Below are 14,365 nucleotides of genomic sequence, written 5' to 3'. Positions count from 1 at the left end.
TTGTTTGTCTGGTGGGTAAAAGGTATTTCAACGAGTTAGCTCTTGATTTAACTCGGATACTTTGATTAAACCCTCACTATCAGCTTCATCTGCTCCATCTACATCAGCGTTTTAAAGTCTCAAGTGCCGAATTCAACTCATCTTCTGCTTCTCCTCCGACTTATTTTTGTATTCCATTCTCCGTGTAAGTGGTGCACTGTGGCGTGTTGTACGAGGGCAAACGACAACAACAAAAAGCAGAGAGTCAAATCTACAGTACGTGGGCTCGGATGCTCGTGGAGTGGTGAAGCCCACGTGCCTCTTCCACCACCTCTCAGCCTTTAGCAAAGAGAGGGAACATGTTGAAGAACAAAAAGCCAGCTGAATACTCTGGTAATTGCAGAACTGTTCACCTTTACATGTTGTTAACTTCATCCTCTCACTTTGAGCTGATTCTTTTTATTAATAGGGCTACGGTCTAAACTGTATTTAGATGTAACCTCTGCCTTTGTGCTTTTCTCCCAGACATATGGAAGAATTCTGAATTGTGAGTCTGAGCGTTCCTCGGCTAAAGGCCTTGGTTTTAATATTAAAATGTGATGCGCTCAAACGCTGTGTGAAGGTAAATGTTGGCTGGGAAATTCAAATGTCTTTGCTGACGCAGAACATATCTCCTGGATCAGCCATTGTAAGCCTGCCATTGTGTATCTGAGAGTGACTGACTAAGTCTGTGGCACATGTGCAGCGCATGCTCGTCTAAGTGTGTGTACATAGTAAATCAATGTGTGTGTGTGCGGGCACATTTTGCATGTCAGCAGCTTATATATGTGTATACAAGTGCATATATGTATGTATGTATGCGCTCTCTGTCTGCTGTGCTGAACTTATGTGTGCGTCGGCCCCGTGTGTGTGTGTGTGTGTGTGTGTGTGCCCTCGCTATCTGTTTGTGTTTGTGTGTGTATGCTCACGGTACATATGTGTACGTGTTTGCGGCTGCCACAATGGCATCATCACCCGCCCCTGACGCTTTGATTGTTTTCTCCGCCGCAGCAGAAATGCACCAATTAATATGCAGAGAGTGAGTGAGACAGTGACACACACACACACACACACACACACACACACACACACACACACACACACACACACACACACACACACACACACACACAAACAAAACCCAAAAAAACAAAAAAACAGCCGTGAGGGAGGGAGACGGGGAGGGAGGTGTGATGGAGAGGGGTGGGGGGGGCAGAAGAGATGGCACAGAGAGAGGGGAAAGAATAGGGGAGATGAAATGAAAGATGAGGAAAGTGTGTGTGTGTGTGTGTGTGTGAGAGAGAGTGTGAGATGGAGAGAGAGAGTGAGATGGGGGTGAGGGGCGTAGATAGAGGGGGTGAAATCTGATAGATGCTTGAGTAAAAACAAGAGAAGGAGAGAAAGAAAAGAGTGAGGGATGAGGAGGAGGAGGAGGAGGAGGAGGAAGAGGGGGATCAATACGTACATATTCAGTGAGATATGGTGGGAAATCAATTGAGAGGAGGGGAGGAGGAATTGATTCAGGGGGAGGAGGTGGAGGGAGGTGGGGGGGTCTCAAGGAAAGAGGGAGGGAGGGAGGAAGGAGACGACGGAGGAGGAGGAGGAGGAGGAGGAGGAGGAGGAGTGCAGAGGTGGAGTGATATGTGGCTACGGCTGCTGTCCTTTTTGTCGCAGTGTCAGGGTATTGATACTGTAATACACCCCCCCCACCCCACCCCACACACACAGACACACCATCACCCCCTTCACCCCCCATCACAATGCTGCCGTGACAACGGCTGTCGCGGCGACGCCTACTGGCACAATGCAGCCACAATACAGAGGGCACTGAAGCATCACACACTCAGATAGAGGGAGAGGGAGAGAGGGAGAGAGAGAGAGGGAGAGAGGGGGGGAGAGAGAGGGAGAGCAGAGCAGGCCGGAGAGAAAGAAAGAAGGGAATGAAAAAAAAAGGAGGAGGAGAAATATAAGGAGGGAGAGGTGGGGATGAAGAGGGAGGGAGGGTGAAAGATGGATGGATGGATAGAGAGGGAGATGGAGATGGTGATGAGGGAGGGGAAGGGTTCGGGACGTAGATTGATGGAGAGACAGGAGCGAGGGAAGGAAGGAAGGAAGGAAGGAGGGAGGGAGGGAGGGAGGGAGAGATGCAGAGGGATAATATTACATGTGTTAAATGCCGGAGGGTGTGTGCCCATAGAAACATGTTTAATGGCTTTTATTATTGCAGGGAAGGTTGTGTGAGGTGTTTTATGTGTTGACAGAGTGATGTATGCAATGTGTGTGTGTGTGTGCAAACAACAAGGTGTTTATTCTGTAATGTGGATCCATTTTGGATGACAAATATATGACGCATACGTGTGTCTAGACGTGTTTGTGCATGTATGGGTTTTTTTTTAGTCTTATTGGAATTTTCGGATATATTGATAATATTAAGGATTTTCAGTAGTTCTTCTCACAAACGTCAGCATGTCGTCGCTGCCCTGCGTAAACCATGTATCTCCGAAATGTCAGCCCGGGCTTTCAGCTTTGTGACAATGCATTAATCTGCAAATCCAATTAAATGGTTTACGTAACTTAAGAAGTAGGATCATTCAACACTTGATCCTTCAGTTTTCTTCTCAAACAATTGGAGATGCATTTTCGGACATTATAATGTTATTTAATCGTTTTTTTTTTGCTTTGCTAATCTTTGATCACTCTCTTTGTGTTTGATCTATCGTATTATATTGTGAGTCTGCGTTGTATGTTCTGCCGCCGAACAATATTTTCCCGGTAAAAAGAAAAAGATATTGATGAATTTGATAACAATAGAAGACACACATCGTGCTGTAAACCAGAATCAGTGTTCATGTGTTTGAGATCATTCTGAAATCTCAAATCTGTCAAATTGAGTGCATTAAATCAGTCAAACTTGTAGTCAAAGCTATAAAAAATGTTTTAAACTGCTCTGACCTCCCTCTGCCAAAATGTCTGTGCCGGCATATTACTGTATCTCCCTCCAACATGCACTCTCATTTACAAAAGAAACGCTTGGCTGGCTGCCTATAAGTCAGTTTATCCGCGTGAGATGACCAACGTCCCTCTTTTTCTTTCCCCTTTTTTTTCCCTCCTCTCTCACTATCTCATACAGTGTGTGTGTGTATGATCTATAGTTCCCTGCCTCCCCCCCAAACCCTCCTCCCTGCATCACCCCCTCCTCCCTCCCTCACCCTAACCCTTCTTAATATGATGTAAAAAGCTAATCGCATGCAAATGTCTGTTGTCCCGGTAACCGGGCCTGAAAAATCCCTTTGATGTTTCCCCCGACTCATTCTCTTCACGTTCTCTTTGTTCGCCACAGTCTCGCTGCTTTGTCAACATCCCCCCTTTTACCCCGCTCGCTCTCTCTCCTTCATCCATTCTGCAGCTCTCTCGGCCCTCTCTTAGTTCTCTCCATTAGAAAAAAAAAAGTTCTAACTCTACTTTGTGTCTCCCTCTTTCTATAAGCCCCCTCTCTATTCTTCCTCTCTTTTTTCCCCCTGCCTCCTCTCCCCCTCGTGCTCCTGCTCTCCCCTTGACTGTGCCTCTCTGTCTGTCTGCCCCTTCGCCCTCGCTCATTTCCCATCATTCCCACCTACTGTCTCCTGTCCTTCTCCTCTGTCGCTCCCTTTCTCTCTCCCTCAGTTCTGCCCCTTCCTGTCCCCCCCCCCCCCCCCCCCTTCCTCTTTACCCACCCTTTATCTCTCATTCCTCTCTCTACGTCCCTCACATGCACAGATGGACACACACACTCTCAAACTGCCCTCCCTCCTTTAGAGAATTTGATCCCTGGAACTATTTGATATGGCGCTGCACTGTAGTTATCTAATCATTTTGCTTTTTGTGAGGCCTGGTGGAAGCAGCAGCACAGCTGTCTCTCACAGAGGAGACCCCACGCATTACAGCCAGTTTAAGGTTATGGAGGTTACCGGCCTCATTTTGAGGTTAGACCTGCTACAAGCTTCACGCACAGCCTCTAACCCTCCCCCCCTCCTCTTAAATCCCCTCGGAGACATTTGGAACTTGCATCTAGTTTTAATTCAACACAGAAAAGTAAAAAAAAAAAAACACAGTACAATTATCAAGTAAGCATAACATGCATGTCCAACATTCCACATTCCTTTCCAAAAAATGTAAACATCAGGCAGAGTGTGTCGTAGAAAAAGAGCAAGAGACAAAAAGTTTCTATACATTAATACTGCATACAAAAGTAAAGGCTTCTGCATATGACAATCTATACTGCAGTAAGAATGAAAGATGGTGTTCATTACATCGCTTCCAATATAATGCAATGTACCAAACAGCTAAAGGCTATGAAGTGTACGGGCCTTCTCCTAGCCAACAAATTACATATTGATTCAGAAACGGCTCAATAGCCATTTGCAATTTCTTGAATTTGAATGCAGATATGAAACGTGCTGAATCTGATAACTGCTGCTGTCTGCAGACGCGAGCTTGACCTCCCGCTGCTGCTGCCGCTGGCTCTCGCTACCTGATGGTTTCATATCGTACCTTAAGCGTGATATTGTTTGATAGTGATCAAATCAAACTGGGGAGTGGATGATGATTGGTTTTACTGACTGAATGCTTGCTGTCATACAATATGAACTACATCCTCAGATGAAATATTGATGCCTTTTTGTCTCGTCTGCCTCATAACATTAAATGATAAGTTCCAGATATGTTGAGCGTCATGTTAAGAACTAATGTACTGTAGTTGTGCGTCTCTTCTGCGAGTGGAAGTAATGTGTGTTTCATTAGTTTTAGGAGATGATATCTTAAAGTAAAAGTTCAACGTTTTGGGAACGTGAAACATTCTCATGTCTACAGGCTATATGAAGCTACCGCCAGTTAGCTTAGCTTAGCATAAGGCTTCACATATAACATTGAGACATTGAAGTGAGGTATCTATCTGCTCATCTAACTCCTGGCAGGACAGCGAAAATACACATTTTCCCAAAATGTCAAACTATTCCTTTTAAAGTGTAAGAAAGCCATCCCCTGACGTCACAGTGGAGCTGGGAATTGAAGACGACACTGAGACTTTTTCAAACTGTGATTCAAATTCAAAATTTCCCAACCAGAAGCTGAAAAGTAAACATTTTTGTCCATGTACTGTAGGAAGCCTTTCTTTCTATGATTCCTTCAGATTTGAGTGAAGCAGATGTAGTTCATATTGTCGAGCCGCAGAACTTGAACACAGCACATTCCACAGATCCACCATCTTATGGAGATCCTGAAGAAGCAAACTAAATGTAACAACAATACCTCTTTGTACACAAATCAACATTGCACAAAAACCCATTTTATACCTTTGGCACATAGAATATGAAACTTATATCATAAGGTATATAATTCATTATCAACACACTTATAAGGCACCAAGAAGCTCAAGTTGCTGACATAAGTTATACTTTTAAAGAAGATTAAATACCAGCCCTTGCCACGGTTAATACATCATTAGCTTAGACAAACGCTCCCGTAGATTAACAAGGCGGTGCTTCCTGTGTGTGTGATCAGATGTAACCTTGCCTGATGTTGATTGTAGCCACTGTACCAGGCTCTACAGCGGCCACAGTGAGTGTGTGTGTGAGCATGTGAATGTGAATAGAGCCCCACTGTCTTCCAACAATAAGAGTTGACTGCATGTGTTGAGGGACACTGTGTGTGTATGTGTGCTCACGCCACCCCTGCCTCATTTACATAGATGCAATCACACCTAGCCTATGCCACACATTTCTACACAGGCAGGAGGAAGAAAACAAAGCCTACAGTGCTCCATTCAGCGTTATGAAAATGACAGAGTACATAATACATTCTAAATCTGCAATCCTATGGTGGATTTACGCCCTGCATATTACTTCCTGTTTATTATCAGATGCTGGAGCATGTGATGCGTACAGTGAGCCAGCCAGGCAGTCAGTGGTTCAGACCAAGTGGTTTGGCCTAGTGGGGAGCCGCGGGGCAGACAATGGCCGCACTGTGTGGCTGAAGTGCCTTTGGTGTCAATGACTCTGCCAGCAACTGAGACTGGCAGATCCAAAATGGCGGAGCGCAGAGAGCCCTGCTGGTGCTTGTTGTGGTTTAAACGGGGCAGTTTTGATCCTTTTTTTGGAGGCAGCTTTTCCTTGGGGGGTTCATATCAGAGAATGTGGGGGGAAAGCAGTGCGCCGCTGCTCCAGCTAATCTGCTGGCATTTTGTTTGTTTTAGGGAGGTGAAGGGGGCAAAGGGGGGCGGGGGGGAGCATGTGGGAGAAGTTCAATAGAGTCTGAGGGTCTCTCTTTTGTCTTCTAGCTCCTCGAAATCCAGTTTGTCTTTCCCAGAGGTGGAATAGAGATGATTTAAATCTTCAAAAGTCCAGGGTCCAGTTTCTGGTTGTAGAAAGTTACAGGAAGAGACAAAAAGAAACATTTTAATTGTTTAAATATATTTTTTTGGCATGAATCTTAAAGGGACAGTTCATCCCAAATCAGAAATGTGTATTTGTACCTTTTTTAGTGCTTTTTATCAATCTAGAACGTTTTGGTGTGAGTCGCCGAACTACACCTGCGATACGGTTGGCAGGTGTAGTTCGTGTTTTTCAAATGAATTGTTTTGCCGATTTGAGCACCACAAGCCGAGTGCCATCTCGTTCCATTATATTTGAGAGAAGACATCTCTGCCGCTGATACAACCAAAACAACCTGACCTGTCCCTTTTTAAGCACTCTTCAAGATATATTTCTGATTTGTCTCAGTAGAAGAAGAATCAGTAAAAGGTGTAGAATGATAAGTGAGCAGTGCAGGCATGCTGTAACATGAGCAGCAACATAAAGAGAGCAACAACAGAGAAGTTTGAAAGGCGTAATAAAAAGAGTAACTTACTCTTATTGAGACGACAGTTACACAGCTGTGGAGGGAGACTGACTCTGAGGAGGAATATAGAGAAACAGAAACAGTCACATTTTTGTATTCTGCGCTAAGGTGCCAAAGCGTGCGCGTACGTGGGCGCAAGCGGCAATCCTCCCTCTGTTGTTGAATATGTGCGTATCGCTGTCTGTGTGTTTGCCCTATCTGTTTGGGCTGCGTGTGTCCGTCTGTCTGTCAATCTGTTCCCAGCGCAGTCTGTTTGCCAATCTGTCATATTCTGTTTGCTAGATAAGGAGATTGAGAGAATGTGTGTGTGTGTGTGTGTGTTTGTGTGTGTTTGCACGGAGCAAATTCATTTAAACTCTACCATGGAGATGGCAGGCAGGTATTGCTGTTTCCTTACAGTGAAGATGATGCCCACTCACTGTCTTCACCTTACTTGCATATAGAAATGCTTTTGCTGTTTGAAGGACAACTCTTTGTAAAGATCACACGACTGAAAGTGTAGCAGGAGCACGACTCTCACTGATCTCAGACATAGGTTACATTCAAATGGCTGCATTTCCACAGCTGCTGAGGAACATTTAGGTTTTTTCTAGTCTGCACAATCTTTTCTTTTGTATAATATATAATACAAAATGTGATCGTGGTGGGAAGAAAAAGTGAAACCCAGATGGGCTTTTGAATGCACTCAGGCAAGATCAGGCAAATTACTGATTAGAATATGACACATTTCAATGATTTCTGATTGCAACGTCTACAGTTTGAGTCCAGCAGGGAAACGTTCTCTCCCCTCATACCTTTCCTGTTCCTCTGTGCTGTCCGCTATCAGCAGGAGCCAAACATTTTTAGGAGAAAGTCCACATCTGCAAGTATTCTGTTAGGTGCTTTTCCATGTTCATAGCTTCACTGGACTGCAGTACTGGGAGTTGAAAGGCAATAATAAATGGAGAGAGAGAGAGAGAGACTGAGGACGGAGGGATTTGAGCCAGGAATGTTGTGGTTCATGGACGGTGTTTTTAACCCTTAACCCACAGGGACCCCCCTGTTTCAGTTTGCCATTTGTGTCAATATTTAAAACAGGTGATGGTACCGTAATGCGGCAAAAGGTGAGCTGTGAAGGTGCTGTGAACTCGTACACAAGTATCTGACTGTGTCACATAAAGCTTGTTGTACAGTGTGTCATGCTGGGACATGGTCAGCAGTGGAGCGTGGCGAGATGTAACTTGTAACCTCTTGTGACGCTGTAATAGTGCTCAAATAATCCCTTGTTCAAGTTTCCCTTCACAGGCTGCTGATACATGATTGAGATTATGAACAACTTTCACTTTCAACTTTTAACTTGTCTTCCTCTCGCTTGCTCCCCGTCCTACCAGCGCATGCTTTCTAATCGAGCTTGCTGTCATTTACCGCTGCGCCCCAGCCTCCACCTGCAGGCTCTGAATCTACCAACCAGGGAAGTTAGACGCATCAAAATCTTGACGCCGATCCTTCTCATATTCTACGCTGGTAATAATCCGTTCTATGTGAGCTTGGCTGACTGAACTGATACTAGTGACAACCAGTGCATGCTTTGAAAGAATGCCGTGCTCATTAGCATTCTCAGGGCTCGTCTTTGACTATGTTCAGCATCGCAAACTACAGCAAGATGGTTCCCAGGCCTTCAGAAAGTCTTATCAGGGAGTTTCCTGCAGGGTCCTTCAAACAAAAACAAAAGTTTCCTGGAAAACCTGATATTTGTGTGTGTGGTTCCACTTTACATTCCTAACATTTCACATCTATATTTAACTCTGAGTGTGTGTGTGGGGGGGGGGGGGTTGTTGAGTCATTTCTGCAGATATAAATTTGCATCCACTTTAGAATGAGTGGATTGTGTGACACTGTGACCCCACCTGGGAGTAACTTGTTGATCCGGAGCTTCTCCTGGGGTCCCTCCCAGACGCCGGGGACCCCCCCTCCTTCTGACTGCCGACAGAGGAGGAGTCTGAGCAGCTACTGTGGACTGACAGAGTGTGAGAGAGGTGGTTATAGGTTAACAGAGAGCACAATAGTGTGTATATATACACATATATATGTATATATAGCAGGTGTTAGACACTTAAAATATGTATTTTGCTCTCTTCTTGCTTCATCAAATGCCAAATAATGACACCACCCTGCGTTCACTCATGATTTACATGCACAGATTCTTCACCATATACAACAGCATTGTGGGTATGCACTTTTATAATGTTAAAAAGAGAGAATGACTGCATCATAGTGTTTTGTTGAAATGATAAAGGGGGTATACACAGGGTGTGGGAGAGACAAAGAGAGAGGAGTCAGAGAGAGAGAAGGCATTTTTCCTCATCCTGTTCAATGAATTTCTAACACTGCGTTCTGTCCCAGAGGACAATTCATGCATTGAAATGGTGAGCTGCTGCACTCAATGAGACACCTGGTGAGCTGTGTGTGCATTACACTCGGCTATGAATGGGAAATCACTTTGGCTCTAGGGCTACAGCGGCCTTTCTGAAAGGTGGGTCTGGAATCTGAGGAATTATATTTCCGTTTGCGTGTTTTTGTTTCCATTTGAAGCCGGCGGACGGAGCTCTTCGGTTGGAGTCGTGTTCTGATTGTATAGCGTCAGTATGTGATGTGCGTTCCAGGAGCTGTTCTCTTCCACCCGCCCCTCGTGGCTCGACCAGTTAGAGTTTCGACTGTACTCTGTGTATTCAGCGGGGAACTGTAGTGAATGTTGGAGATTATATGTGTAGGTGGGGAGTGTGGTAATGTAGCTGATAGCTTTAAGTGTAATAGTCGGAGCAAGAATGTTCATTTTTAGTGTCTTTTGATCCTTTTTTGGTTGTTTTTTCTTGGCAGATTTTTCTTCACTCATATCGCTGCCTGAACATTATAGATGTAATAACTTTGAAGTTTTAGATTAGTGAAAGGAATTCTGTGAGCACACTGCATTGTAGCTACTAAAATATCTCTCTCTCTATATATATATATATATATATATATATATATATATATATATATATATATATATATATATATATATATATATACCTATATATGTACAGGAATAGGGATGTCCATCCATACAATAATATTAAAGTAGCACCGTTTCTTTATATGAACAATGGATTTAATGTACATTCTGAAGCATTTTACTTAATTTGAATATTTTAAATTGTATGATACTTTATGGAGCTGCAACGATTAACATTAACAAAAGAATCGGCAAATATTTTGATAATTAATTAACTGTTTAAGCAATTTTTCATGCATAAAATGCTGTTTCAGCCTTTTGAATATGCTTTTCTCTGCATGTCTCATATTAACGTAAATATCTTTATATAAACTGACACAAAAAAAACATTTAAAGACATTTTTCACTATTTTCTGACATTTTATAGACCAAACAATCGATTAATCAAAAAAATGATTTTTACATGTCAGTATTTTTTGATTCTTTGTTAACTTAAGAAACGGATCTCAATACTTCTACAGAAGCTTCGTCTGTAGGAAAGGGGACGCAGGACTGAAGCCTGCATCACCAGCAAAAAGGTGATTCTGACTGAGCTGCATATTCTCTGCAGGCACTTCAGAGCTCTTCTCAACGTGTCAGTGCGATCCAAATATCAAAAATTCATAGAATAGCCTGGGGGCAGCAGATAAAGAAAAAAAGCCATGTACCAAGTTATTACTTTGTCACAAGGGGAGAAACTCCCAGGACCGTTTTGTTTCCTGTCTGTAATCACTTTCAGTTTAGAAAGCAAATTTGTACAGAAGCAAAACCGTTATCCCATCTGGTCACATAACACGACTTCCTGAAGCCACAGTTTGAACTGACTTCCTGTATTTGTAAGGTGAGAAGAGGAAATGCAGGGTTTGAAATGAAGACTCTACACTCAACTGTTATTACCCACCTTTCCTCCAAATATGATCTACCTGTAGATATCAGTTCAGTTTCAGGTCAGAGAGTTTTCCTTAGCATTACCATTTCAGATCTGTGCAACTCCCTATAAGAGCTCGGTGCTCCTCGCACCTGCAGCATCCCACACGTACTGTACGAGTGTTACAGACGTCTTCCCTGCGGAGCCTACCTCTGTCATTGAGACTGTAGATGGAGTCCAGCTCGGAGCCTGGAGTTCCTGTCGCGTCCAGCAGCAGCTTACTGGAAATCCCCATGCAAAGTGACTCCTTCAGACACAACTCTGGGAGAAGAAATCATAGAAAAACAAACACGTTTTTATACACAAATCATATAATGGACTCGACCGCTTTTGCGAGATGCAAAGCAACAAACTCTTTGAGGGAATACGATGAACAGTTACAAGAAATACATTCCAAGTGCCTAAAATGTGTGGGCCCTCTTCTTTATGCCAGCTGCTGTGCATCTTATCCAGTGTGATACTGTAATCTGAACCAAGTGCAGGAAGCGATCCTTAGACACAAGGCTTTAAGGATACGAGGAGGTGGATATGACATGTGATGGAAAGCTGAGCATGAACAACAATCAAACCGCAGACTGCACTGCTGCTGATTTTTACTTGAGTTTGTATCTGCTCTCAAAGTACAGAATCCAGATAAAGTTACACTGAGAGGAATCAGATCTGTCTTTAGGCCAGCAGTTTGACTAAAATAACCTCCTGCACAATGTCTTGTCCACATAACAATGTTCTGATTCATTATGAATAAAAAGGAGAATTTCCGCCTCCACCAATCAGTCAAGTTACCGTTCACATCCGTCAGACACGTGTGTGAAATTGTCATAATTAGCATGTGAATTATTGAGTTACAGCTATAAACATGTTTGTGAGGTCACAGTGACCTTGACCTTTAACCTCCAAATTCTAATCAGTTCATCCGTGAGTCTGAGTGGATGTTTGTGCCAAACGTAATTAAATTCCCTCCAGGCGTTCCTCAGATATTGCATTAACGAGAATGGGACAGATGTGAGGTCACGGTGACCTCTGTGCACCAAATCTTCTGTCACTTTGTCCTTGATTCCAAGTGGACGTTTGGGACAAATCTAAAACGATTTCCTCCAGGCGTTCCTGAGATATCGCGTTCACGAGAATGTGACGGTATAAAAACCTGCGCCTACACTACCCATAATGCCACTCGAATGCCAACAGTTCAGCCGGAGATTCAGGTGTGTTATGCTAGCAGCGGCTAATGTAGCCTCGCACAGATTATCAGGCTCATCTGAAACTCTTCTGTGTCGATTTTAGGGCGATGAAGGTTTTCTAAATAGTCTAAAGTTTAGGTCCTGTGGGGTCAAAGGTCACACTGTACCTGTGTTGTTGATGGCGTGTGTCCACAGCAGATGGGCGATGTCATGAGTCCAGGCCACCTTGCCTTCCCTGTCCTTCGCTTGCAGCGTGATGCAGTCTTTCGTTCGAGGAGCCTGTCGGACCCAAACCTCGAACTTCACCCCCTCCCCACCCACGCTCTGAGTCAGACCCATCTCACCGGTCTGCAGGGAGAAGACGATAAACATGTGAAGTCAAGAGGACTGAGAAAAAATAGAATGAACTAGAGAACATGGACTGAAGAAGTCAAATTTAAAGAAAACTAAAGTGAAAAGTTCAATTTAATCTATACAGAAAGTGGATTGTCCACAAACTAACGCTCAAATCCAATGAAAGGAAACGATTATATGTGTGTGAATTACAGAGAGAGGAGAGAAAAAGCAAGCAATAGTTTGTGAGGTGTGTGTGTGTGTGTGTGTGTGTGTGTGTGTGTGTGTGTGTGTGTGTGTGTGTGTGTGAGAGGTGTGTACCTTGATGCTGTGTTTGAAGCTGTAGGCGGTGCGTCCCGGGCCGGGACTCTTCTGTTTAGTGAAGATGACGACGTGCTGGTAGAGGAAAACGTTCCTCACGCCCACCCGCTTCCTCCGAGCCCCCCCACACACTGTCAGCTCGCCCTGTCGCACCAGCTCGCCGCGCTCCGCCACCGGGATCTGAAATCACACACACACACACACGCACACACACATTGATGCATTTATCTTGGCCTGAGGCCCGGGCCCAAGGCTTTAATCTGCAAAAGATACCATCTTAATTTATATCTTAAGAGGCCATTTAGCCTTGAATTGAGTTTTAAATCATGTTTCTTTTTTTGCCAGTGGGTTGAAATGTTTCGCTTTATCCCTGTTCCGTTGTATTTAATTATCTTGAAACAAGAAATAACATTGAAAAAAGGGTCAGATTATGAATTATGGCTTGTGAATAATCTCAAACTCTTTGGAACATTAAAGAGCCAGTTCGTACAAGCGCTGTTGCTCCGTAGCACAAACATGAATAACTGTGTTGCATCTGAAAGCCTTCATAAGGTGATTGACACCTTTTATTACCTGACAGAAGCTCATTTTGGGATTTAAACACTCACTTTCCGGCCTGTTGTGTGTTTCCGAGCAAAGTCTCTCTTCCAAATGTTTCGATTTGGAGTTGCTACAAAGACTGAAAAGCCTTATTCTCGAGTCAATAAAGAAAAGGACAAAGCATTATTATAATTACAGTGCCTTGCATGGTGACATGCTAAATTTCTCTTTCAACAAGGATGCTTCTGTCGGTTGAATCTTGGCTGTAATTGGCCGACTGACTCACGTCTTTTGTGGAAATGTGACTTTATTGTTCAAGTCAGTAACAGGTTTAAAGGACCGTGTGGTGTTGCAGCTCCTAGCAGAGGCAGTCTGAGGCTGATAAAAGTTGCATCTTATGTATCGCTCATCGAGGACTCGCTACTACACGAGCAAGGACACAAACAAACGGGGGCGCAGAACAGAAGCGACACAAACATTTTCTCAACTGTAACCGCTACAATGAAAAGGACAGGATGATTGAGCAGCAAGCGGTCACACACAACCTTTATTTTTAAACCTCTAGAGATGTGCGCGTTATAATATAAGTGAGGCTTCACACACATTATGAACACCCACATACACACACACACACACACCTGCACTTATGTTCTTTTCACTTGGAGAGCTTTTGCGGCACGATTTTGAAGTAGCTCAACGGGAGCGTTTGTGCTGCCGTAATCTCCCCCCCTGCTCGAAAGTGGGAGGAGAGAATAGTGTGTGTGTGTGTGTGTGTGGGAGTCAAACGTTTGTCACGACTAACTCTGAATGATAGTGCTGTGTCAGATCAGCACAATATGGGGCAGGTGGATGTGACGTTTCTTGACTTTTTTTTTGATAAAGGTTAAAGCTGTTTGTTTGTTTATTTTTAAATCCATAATTACTGCAGCGGTGGTACAAAAGTGTTTCCTTAGTGATCGTCTCTTCTTCCACTTTCCTTTCTTTTTCATCTTCTCTATTTTTGTTCAGAGCAGGTTTAAAGACAGTTTCCATTGAAAACAATAGGAGGAATGGTTTTCACCTGGATCTTACGTCCGCACTTTAAAAGTTATAGTTTTTTCTTATACTATAAACTCGGTCTTCACAATGAGCAAACTTCACAACAGAACTTCCGGCACCAGCAAC

General features: G+C 43.7%; 1 protein-coding gene across 1 annotated transcript in view; it reads right to left on the bottom strand.

The window, feature by feature from the left end:
- Window positions 1-4,109: 4,109 nt before the first annotated feature.
- Window positions 4,110-14,365, bottom strand: part of arhgef40 (Rho guanine nucleotide exchange factor (GEF) 40) — a 35,327-nt gene continuing 25,071 nt past the window's right edge. The window contains exons 22-27 of the mRNA XM_029454506.1: window positions 12,662-12,841; window positions 12,175-12,355; window positions 10,980-11,090; window positions 8,778-8,887; window positions 6,901-6,944; window positions 4,110-6,408 (exon numbers count right to left, since the gene is read on the bottom strand). Coding sequence (XP_029310366.1) covers window positions 6,918-6,944; window positions 8,778-8,887; window positions 10,980-11,090; window positions 12,175-12,355; window positions 12,662-12,841 — 609 coding nt within the window. The 3' untranslated portion in view covers window positions 4,110-6,408; window positions 6,901-6,917. The remainder of the gene's footprint in view (window positions 6,409-6,900; window positions 6,945-8,777; window positions 8,888-10,979; window positions 11,091-12,174; window positions 12,356-12,661; window positions 12,842-14,365) is intronic.

This window comes from Cottoperca gobio, chromosome 18 (genome assembly GCF_900634415.1).
Source record: "Cottoperca gobio chromosome 18, fCotGob3.1, whole genome shotgun sequence".
Classification (NCBI taxonomy): Eukaryota; Metazoa; Chordata; class Actinopteri; order Perciformes; family Bovichtidae; genus Cottoperca; species Cottoperca gobio.
Note: the sequence above shows the minus strand (reverse complement) of the source record. Positions and strands in the feature narration are given on the sequence as shown.